The 10,341-nt window shown below is 37.3% G+C and overlaps 1 protein-coding gene across 1 annotated transcript; it reads left to right on the top strand.

Moving 5' to 3' along the window:
* Positions 1 to 134: 134 nt before the first annotated feature.
* rap1gapl (RAP1 GTPase activating protein-like) lies at positions 135 to 9,722 on the top strand. Its single transcript, XM_008431477.3, has 19 exons — positions 135 to 1,254; positions 1,380 to 1,412; positions 1,544 to 1,637; positions 1,808 to 1,843; positions 1,939 to 1,986; positions 2,141 to 2,338; positions 2,431 to 2,528; positions 2,901 to 2,979; positions 3,282 to 3,335; positions 3,522 to 3,605; positions 3,717 to 3,817; positions 5,078 to 5,207; positions 5,318 to 5,479; positions 6,388 to 6,459; positions 7,491 to 7,577; positions 7,700 to 7,855; positions 8,822 to 8,905; positions 8,993 to 9,012; positions 9,090 to 9,722. Exons 1-19 carry the CDS (start codon positions 1,184 to 1,186, stop codon positions 9,145 to 9,147), a joined length of 1,665 nt encoding a protein of 554 aa, XP_008429699.1. The 5' UTR covers positions 135 to 1,183; the 3' UTR covers positions 9,148 to 9,722.
* Positions 9,723 to 10,341: the final 619 nt, after the last annotated feature.

The raw sequence follows: 10,341 nt of genomic DNA on the forward strand, positions 1-10,341 counted from the left end.
GACATCTATCAGTCTAGAAAAGCTTACAAAAGGCCAATTACTCAAAGAGTGCATCAAAGAATCATCTGAGGTCACAAAATAACCAAGAAAATAACCAAGAAAAGCATCTTGAGCAACAGAAAACAAAACACAGGATTTGGACAGGTGTTCTGACCGGCCTACAGACTTGACTTAAACGTTAAGCATTAGACATTGAGTTGTTTATGGTTTAAAACAAGCAAACGAAGAACGGGCCAAAATTCATCCAGAGAAAAATTAAGAGTGACAAAAAAAAAAAAAGGCAAATTCAGAAACATAAAATATGTAAATCTGTTTTTCCCCTATGCTCCTTAATTTGTTTACTAATATGTGTTAATCTGCCACATAAAATCCTATTTAGACACAATGACGTTTGTGGTTGCAGCATTACAAAATGTGAAAAGATTTAAGGAATTTTAATAATGTGCAAGAGACTGAATATCGGATTATTGGAGCCAAAGCTGTCAAACATAAACTTTATCCACTTTATTACTGCTGAAGTTTGACTTGATCAACCTTCCTGTGCTAGAAAACGTTTTTAACTTGCACAAAGAAAACAATGATTTACAGTCATGTCCCTCCTTTAAGACTATTAGAATAGGCCCACCTCCCTTATCTACATCTTCCTTTCTTTCAGTTTCTTTCCCTCCCTTTCCTTTCTGATGTTCCCCTGCGCTCTCCACCTCTCCCTCCCCTGCTGTCTACCTCCTCACCCTCGCTGTGCGCGCTGTCAATAATTGATGATTCTCACTGACTCAAAGGGTAACAGGTCCGGGAAGGAAAGGGAAAAAAAAAAAAAAGTGTCACTCATTTCTTTATTTATTTCCAGGTCTATCTTTAAGCAGAGTCCACCTTGCGATAAACCACCACCACCACATGTGTGTTTATGTGGGATCAGTGGCGTAAAGAGGCAGCATGACTGAGGCGGCTGGAGCCAGGCTGCACGTGTGACCACGAGCGGGTTAACGCTGCCTGTTTGTCTGACAACAGGACGGAGGGAGGAAAGGGAAGCTTAAATGAGTGAGTGGCAGTGGGGGTGGTGGGGGGGGAGAGAAACAGGAGGAGGAGAGACAGAATGATAGAGTGAATTAATTCAACCTTAGGCAGCCCTGATTGACTCGGTTCCAAACTGGCATGTAGAAGCATTCATGGTGACACCAAAGCCATGGAGAGAGAAAAGAGGAATGACATGTCCTTCTCTAGAAAGAGAAGTTTCACTTTTGGGGCATATGGCGGGTGAGTATAGGCTCATGTTTGGACTTTTTTCTCAAAAAGTCAGTCAAATTGCTTTTAATTTAAAATGAATTGAATTGTTATTTTTTTTCAAAGAGTAAATTAACCATCTGAGTTTCTTGTTAAAGTGTGGACAGATTCACCTGTGCGGATGAGACAAGGTGAGGCTTTTTTTTTCTTTTTTTTTTTTCCCTTTACCAGCAGCATTTTAACTTCATTGTGTCCTGTATGAGCTGCAGTAGTGGTTGACAAATTGTGCACACTTGTCGAGTAAATCAACCTGTTGCTTCAGACCCGAGTCTGTGGAGGACAACATTCTGGAGGCTCTGGACTCTCCAACCACTGCTGGCAACAAGCCTTTTCTTTCTACCAGCAACAACCAAAGGGTGATTTCCCTCTAATGTACTCCCATTACTTCTGGTAAAAAAAAACGTGTAAGAATTTCATTTGTGCATGCAGGAGAAGTCATAGTTATGTGTTTTAATGCATTAATCACGTTCCTGTTCCCCCCTCCATGTTCCTCCTTCCCTTTCTCTTTGAATGCCTGTGCGTGCAGGACGCAGAACTATTTGAAATCATTGCAAAGCTGCAGGTGAGTTTCAGTGTGATTGATCTTGTACAGCGAGTGTGTATCGGCTGATGTCTGAACAGAGGAGCTTTGTTATCATCGGTGCTCTTGTCCATCAGGGAAGCAGGATCGATGAGCAGCGATGTGAATTCCCACTTCCTCTGAAGGTAAGTCGTCACGACAGTAGAGAATAACTCAGCTGACTCACTCTGCAGGGTGGTACGTGTGTGTTGATACGAGTGTTTTATAATCACCATAATATGTTTACCCCATAACACTCATTTTCCAACTCATCCAGAGTTTCTTTTGTGTGCGTTTTAGTCTCAGCTTTTGGACATTGGTGCAGATTTGCCTCTGGTTCTTCCCTCCAAACTGGGGGGCTACTGGATCGACCCGCCGCTGGAAAAGCTCAGAGATGTGAGTCCCACCTCCTCCCACCATGGCCTTGATCCGGAGAGCTACGACATCATGGAGAGGGATGGAGAGGCCAAAATCTACCATGAGTTTTTCCGCTCTCGAGTGAGTTAAGGCCTCGTTTTAAAGCCAAACTTTAATACGGTACGTTTGGAAGAATGATTTTCATGTTTAACAACCTTTTTCCCCTCCAACAGTATCACCATTCATTCATCGCCGTGGATCCATTACTGGGGCCTCTGGTTCTCTCTGTATGCTTGGAGGAGGAGGAGAACAAACTACGGGTGATTCTAAGGTCAAATTTAGTCTACTGAAAAGTTTTATGTGTTTATAAAGGCTATTTTATCTGTTATGCATGTATTGTGTTGTGCATTATTGTCTTGCTGTTGACACATTTTAGGCAGGCTTTAGGTTTCTGACAGACGGTTTCACATTTGAGGCTTATTTATTGTCATTGTATCATGTACAACAAAATTAAAATGTTGTACATTTTCCATAATTTGAAAGCAAATTACTTTTGGTAATACAGGATTTTCTCTGATCTTGTTTAGTGTGAAGATGTTAAGTTGTTTTAAAAATGTCCATTTCTGGTGTTAAATATGAGCAACTATACACAAAAAAATTACTGTATAAAAACCAATGTTGTTGTTGTTTTTTTCTTACCCAGGATGAAAGAGTGCTCCCTGCATGGCACTTTCTCTTTGTCCCTTTTTACCAACATGCCGTCTGCTGTAGAGTTAGCAAAGGTACAGTGAATTACAAACAATTAAGAATAAGATATTTTTATTATTTACAGTACTAAAAGTTTATTAAAGTAGTAGCATGCATTGCTAATTAAAGTTATCATCTTATCTTAGACATTATATTAGTACCGTTAGCTTTCTTTATTTATAGGAATGAATCAAGCTCTGTGTCAAGGTTCATTTTTGATTCACAATGAAGGTTGAATATCAATATGCCAAATGATAACTCACTAAAGAAGTCAAATAAGGCTTAGAATAGCAGAAACTGTACATTTTGAGATTATTTACATTTATATTCTTTACAGAGGCTGTCTGACAAAGTGACGGTTTCCAAGTTTGACGTGGTCAGCTACCTCAAGGTAATCCTCCTCTCTGATCACACATAGTAATATGACAGATGATATTAACATGACCTGTTGGTAATAATATCAAAGGCCGACTTCAGAGATACCTTATTTCATAAATGTACTTTTCCGAGTGAAACTTAGAAATCGTTTCTGTCTAAAAAGAAAGGCAGCTTGACTTTGACCTCCTTCATCCTTCAGGCTCCAGACCTAATAACAGCATTTGATGAGCACAGAGTGTCTTCTAATTTCAAGTTTGGTGTTTTGTATCAAAGGGAAGGGCAGGTAATGTTATCTTAAAAAAAGCCAAAACAAACAAGAGAATGCAGAAACAGCTAAAATATGTCACAATATCACATCTCCTTCCTCTCACATACCTGCTTTGTGTCTCTGTAGTTCACAGAAGAGGACATACTGAGTAACAACAAGGAGAGTGAGAAGTTCAGGGAGTTCCTGTCAATTCTGGGAGACACAGTTCAGCTGCAGGGATTCAGGGGGTAAAGTTCATTTGAAAACAATTTGAAACATGATTTTATGCATTTTCATTAGGTAAGCATTGTTTGTCTGTAGTCCATGAAAAACTGTGGAGGAAATGCCGTCAACGCTCTTAAAAGAGAACTGTTCCTGAGACTGTAGATTTGTAATGTATACACACACACATTGCACAATCAAGTTTCCTATCAGATTCCTATTAGATGTGAGTCATTGCTGTATTTCTTGCTAAACAGAGGACATTTTTAAATGTAATCTTATTATTAAGCTCTGATTCACTGAATTCATCATCAAAGAAAATATGGGTGTCTAAACCTCAGTCATGAAGGGAAAAGTCATTGAGTTCAAAGCTCATCTGGATAAATCACCTGTGTTTGCATTTTAAATTAGAAACATCCTTGAGTTGTGGTTGGGGGCAAAACAAAAATAATTTAGGGGATAATTCGATTTCTACAGTAAAAATCATACATTATTGAATTTCTTCTCAGACAATTATGCCTTCCATGCTGTAGAGTCTGAAGCATGGATACACCTTCACAATCGTCTCAAGCTTGTGGATATCTATTTCACTTGTATGCCTTCTCTTACCATAGTTTTTCCTTCCACTCAACTTCTAATAGATGCACTTGGATACATCACTCTCTGAACAACAATGTTCCTTAGGAATGCTTTTAGCTTTTGTCAACCTTCAAGGTTTCATGTCCTCCAGATGATTTTCCATCCATCCATCTATTTTCTTTACACCCTTGTCCCTTAGTGGGGTCGGGAGGGTTGCTGGTGTCCATCTCCAGCTGACGTTCCGGCCGAGAGGCGGGGTTCACCCTGGACAGGTCGCCAGTCTGGGAATCTGGGAATCTGGGAATTGAACCCAGAACCTTCTTACTGCAAGGCAACAGCTCTACCAACTGCGCCACTGTGCAGCCCTCCAGATGATTTTACAGATCATAAAAAAAACATTTCTGTCTTAAAATCAATTTTCCTATTTTCTAAGAAGCTGAACTTAAGAATATAATTTAGCACCAACCACTTATTTTTAAACATACCACCTTGAATTGATATGAGTTTCTTTTTTTAAATTGAACCATTGAAATGAATGAACTTGTTCTACTTTGTATGCAATGACACAGTAGTTTAGTCTGCACCCGGCCTTTAGCATTTAGATTTTGTTGTTGATTACGGATAAATCACAAAAACCATTACGGTAGTCACAAAACTGTAGTTTTGCAAAGATAATTTTGGTCTTCAATGTGATTTGTCTTTTTTAGCTTCAGAGGAGGGCTGGATGTGTGTCACGGCCAAACAGGAAACGAAGCCGTCTTCACTTCCTTTCATGGCAGAGAAATCATGTTCCATGTTTCAACCAAGCTGCCTTACACAGAGGCTGACCCTCAGCAGGTCATAGCTCGTGTCGTTTTGGTCCAAATTATCTCCCAACAATTTAACTGGAAGACAAAAGTTTCCAGAGCTGACACTGAAGATACTTCCTCTTTTTCTCTCTTTCTTAGTTACAGAGAAAAAGACACATTGGTAATGACATTGTAGCGTTGGTGTACCAGGAGGGACAGACCCCCTTTTTGTGTGATGTCATCAAGTCTCACTTCCTGCACTGCTTTGTGGTGGTGCGGAGGGTTGAGAGGGAGGAGAAGGAGGGCGGAGTCGCCTACCAGGTGAGTGTGAACCAGTTTCAGCTTAATTATTTATCCACATAAAGTGATCAACATGTTGGACAGTGAGGTCTAATGTGGTCTTTTTAATCCTTATTTACTACAGTTTTTGCTATAGTTAAAAAATGCTGTTAAGTTTGTCACATTTTGCCACTTTATAACTTCAGAGTTTTTGTTGAGATTTAACTTTATGGATCAACACAAAGTAGTGCGCAATTGTGAAGCGAATGGAAAACGAAGCATATGCCTGGAGCATGTGAACATGTATAAGGTTGTTACTCTGACAGCCGTAAATAAAATCCAGTATAAAAAAATAGTTCCTAATCAGTAAGCAGAGTTTATCTGTGTAATTTTACCACATGTCAAACACCAAACACAGAGGGAAACCAACAGAGTCTGTACAAAACATTAGACATGCTAATGTGAACATCATTACGTGATAGGAGTGTTTGGAGTTAAAGTAAGAAAACATGTGGAATATCAAATAAAATCCCTGTAAAGTAAATTTAGTGGTTTTAATGTGACAAAATGTGGAAACATTTTAAGGGGTAAACATTAATTCTTTCGAAGGGTTTGCCAGAAGAGGCTCAACTTGTGTGAGAATTGTGGCCTTAACTTTCCACAGCTTCTCTATTTTCTCTGGTATTTTCTTTTTCATGTTTCTTCTTCCCAATAATGCATAGGGTTCAATGTTTGTACCCAATGAAAAAGGGAAGTAGACAGTGTTTGAAGACAGAAGGGAAGTTTAACCTTGGTTGATGGCATTGTTAGAGAAAGCAATATTTCTTACTGTAGTTAAAAAAAATAATATTTTTCTGCTGTTCAGAGTATTTCAATGACCTAATGATGATTTAAATGAACGATCTTGAAGATATAAATGCATAAATGCTGTCCTGCGGTGAACTTCCCAGGTGTCTGTTACAGCCAGAGAAGACGTTCCTCCTTTTGGTCCCGTCATCCCAGATCCTCCACTTTTTACAGATGTAAGTTGCTTCATGTTTTTACTGTTTTATTTTATTATTTAGGGTTTTTGTTTCTTGAAGTTCGGAGTTTCAGGCACAGATGTACATACCTGCTGGCTAATCTCCTGCTGGATTAGACTGTCCTCTTATTTTTGAAGTGGTCTTGGTCAATAGTCCTCAACAGCTTAACATTTTTCTTTGGGTGTTGGCTGCTTTTCACCTCATCTTGAGCTCAGCAGTCCAACGTGGGATGGAAAAAGAAACAAAAAGTCTTGTTTTGTTCAAACTTTCCTTTGAACAAAAGATAAGTTTGTATAAAGGCAAACCTTTTGTTCTAAAACTTTTCTATTTTGTCATCATCTGTTTTTTTTTTACTTTGTAGAGACATTATGAAATCTTTTCACACTTTGGATTAGACTGAAGTAATTTCAGCATTCAGTAAAAACCAGATTATGTCGTAAAAATGCTGAATCAATATTTGAATCAACGTAACATCAACACGTATATTATAATCTAGCAGAGAAACATTTGTTAATTTAATATTTAAGCATTACTATACTGACAGTTTGTCACAAGTATCTGATTTGTTGCCATTTCTCTGTCGATTTCTAAGTCCTGTGTTAAGTTTTTCCTAAAGATCTTTCTTTATCTTAAAGTTATTACATTCAGGCACTGTTGATGACTGTTTTAGGCCTCACATCTGTTCATTTTCCTTCCTCTTGTTCGCTTTTCTCATTTTATAAGCACTGCACTTCTAGCTTTAATGGACTGCTACAAATACTGGACAAAAAGAAAAGAAAAATCAGCCAAATACCAAATAAATATTTAGAAAACTATTTATCAAAACCACAGTACATGAAGTAAGTTAGAAAAGATAAAAAAGATACAAGAGGTGGTTTAAAGTTTTTTATTTTATGGTATCAATTTCACTGTCAGCCTGTTAATGTTTAACTTTATTGGATCTTTTCTGCATATGATTTATGCATGAAAGTCTTCCAATAAACCTGAACTGTGTCACAGTGATGAATTGTTCTCCCTTTCTTGTTTCTAAGCGTTCACAGCTGAGGGAATTTCTTCTCACCAAGCTCATCAATGCAGAGATCGCCTGCTATAAGGCGGAACAGTTCAGCAGACTGGAGGTAGTAGCATGAGAAAAAAAACGCGTTTTCATTAGCACTCTTTAAATAACACCCAGACCTGTTCTGTAATTTGTTTTCCTCTTATAAAAGTATTTTCTGGCGCCTGCTTCTCTCATGTTAAGCTGCGGACGCGCTCGTCACTCCTGGAGAGCTTGCACAGTGAACTCTTCAGCCGTTCCCGCTGCATGATGGGAGATCCGTCAGTCGCTGCCGCCCCACCTTCTGAGAGCACAAGAGGCCCATCTGAAGGAAGTGGAGGTTTTATTGAAAATTTTAAGGTGAGTACTGGCACAGCAAAGACACTAATCACATAATTTACTTTTAAAGTGAGGTTCTGTTCAAAGGTTATTAACAATATCCTATCAGAAGTATACACTTTGCTTTTTCTTTTTAATAAATAAAAAACTGCTTGTCAGACAGAAACCAAGACTTCCATGATCCTAAATAACTTCATGGCAGATTATTTTGCATTAAGCAGAATATGATTCAAACGTCACTGAATATTCAACCAGGAAATGGAGGCTGGAGGCGCCATCAATGTGAAACATATGATGGGCCAGACATGCAAAACATTTCCAGTGAGAGTAACTTTCAAACTTATGAAGTAAATGACAGTAAAAAGCAAAAGACAGTATAGTGATTTAATGCTATTTTATTGATTTTCACATTGCTTAATAACATTTTTTTTCTGAGACACTTTCTGCAGACAAGAGAGAAAATAAATAGTGAACCAACCATTACTGTAGCCAAAATAACGAAAACGGTTCAGAAAACATTTTGAGGAAAATAGGAGGTAATATTTGGATTAATCTGAAGCTCCAGAGCATATTGTGAAGGGGTCTGGAGGAAAAACATTTTTGTCAGGTAAAAGGTTCAATCTCATACTTCCATGTTCACTACAGCAGTAAATCTCACTTAAAATGCTTCTGCACAGGAGGATTATGATGCACTGCCTCCTACTTCCTCTTCCCATGTAAACAATCATCTTTTTTTAAATAACAGATGACAAATGAATGTGGCAACAGTTCAAAGGTTCATAAAATACCAAATATGGTTAAGAAGGTTAAAGTCCACTTTGGTCTTCACCCCACGAGAGAACTTCATCTGGTTTTATACTAAGCAAGTTATGTTCTGCAGATAAATTTCAACTGCAAATATTCTTTTACCCGAGCCTCATCTCGAAAGCCCTGAACTACCTTCTAAATATTTGATCATTTTCTTCTCCAAAATCATTGTTTCATTAGCGAGCCATCAGAGTGCGAAGCCATTCGTTTGAGACTCTGGGTGTTCCTAGGAAGAGCACTGGGAATTCATCACAAAAGCCAAAGGTCAAAAATATTTTTTAGAGCACTTAATTAGACTGAACGATTATCATTTTTAGTAGAAAAAGATTGAAGCATTTTCTTCCTTTGCAGGTGGACAAAGATGCAGAGAGGTAAGGCAAAACAGTCAGACGGGTTTTCCTGACTTTGTGCCCGGAGATGAAAATATGAAACTGCTTCTTTTTTTCAGTGACAGCTCGGGAACGGCTGAACTCAAAGACCAAGCAAGTCCTCAAGAGGAGACATAAAAGAAAACCTTTAATTGGAGATTCTAGATCCATATAACAATTTAGACACTAGCTTTTTACCTTTGTCATACCTGTGAATGACCTGTTTGTAAAGAGAATTTAAAAGTAAATAGATTTTGTAGAAAGTATATTTATTATACAATCATAAAGACATTTTAGATTAATGAGAACATTTAAAATGTAAATTATTGAGAACGCCACAAAAAAAGATTACGATTATTTTAACAGCTGATATTTAGTTTGGCTTTGGTGATTCATTTATACTGATACAATAGAGAGTTGTTAATTAAAAACATAGAGCTTTAGAGATTGATCTGATAGTGCAAATAAAACTGTCCATTAATTTGGAGACGTTGTCACTTTAGTTATTTATGATGCCCATATTACACTACTTTAAAGATTACATTTAGTATCAACACATGAACAAATGTAAATCAGAAATGACTCCTAAAGCATGTTTTGAATGAAGCAAAAACTTGTGAGTCTGGGAGTTTTTGTTTGGCATGTAGAGCAGAATAAAAGGTTTAGAGCTGTTTGAGTTTTACATTAAATAAAGTGACAATGGTTACAAATGCTGAAGATTTTTGGATATTTCAACTTGCTCCAAACTAACTGATAGTTTTGCTTGTAATGTTGTCTTTTTGTGTGTAAAGTTATGTAGCATTTCAGCAAATAAGTATTTACAAATATCACAAAAAAATCCTAGTTTGCAAAAAAGGATTTTTGCCAGTAGGTGGCAGTCGTAGCTTATAGTAAAGAAAGTGAGAGGGAAAGAAATAATCAATTTTGATTGACTAAATATATTAAGAGAAGAATGGACATTTATCAGATGAATGTACCCTAGTGGCTCTTTAAAATTAAAGCATTAACACAGTAACAACAAAGCCATTTGGAATGGTGTGTAGCAAAGAAAATTCAGGAAAGAGTAAACTATAAAGGCACAGAAAAAAATATGCATCTAAAACAGTTTTGTACAAGAGATGAGGCTATAAGGTGACACAATGACATCCCTGCTAAATATGCTTAAAATAGCCTGCAGTGACTTAATTTTCTCACTGTAACATAAGCTCACACTCAGTACATTTGGAAAAATCCTATCTTTAATTTGAGAATAGTTATTTAGTATAAAGATCTGTATTTGTCGTGTTTTTTAATTATAAAAGTGAGATTATTTTATTTTCAGAGATTTTAATG

This window comes from Poecilia reticulata, chromosome 16, assembly GCF_904066995.2.
Source record: "Poecilia reticulata chromosome 16, P_reticulata-male-v2, whole genome shotgun sequence".
Taxonomy (NCBI): Eukaryota; Metazoa; Chordata; class Actinopteri; order Cyprinodontiformes; family Poeciliidae; genus Poecilia; species Poecilia reticulata.

Excerpts from the sequence above, each read along its gene's own strand:
- rap1gapl (XM_008431477.3), top strand. The coding sequence starts at position 1,184 with ATGGAGAGAGAAAAGAGGAATGACATGTCCTTCTCTAGAAAGAGAAGT. Across the intron at positions 1,255-1,379 it reads ACTTTTGGGGCATATGGCGG|TGTGGACAGATTCACCTGTG; the intron begins GTGAGTATAGGC and ends TTCTTGTTAAAG. Across the intron at positions 7,578-7,699 it reads AACAGTTCAGCAGACTGGAG|CTGCGGACGCGCTCGTCACT; the intron begins GTAGTAGCATGA and ends TCTCATGTTAAG.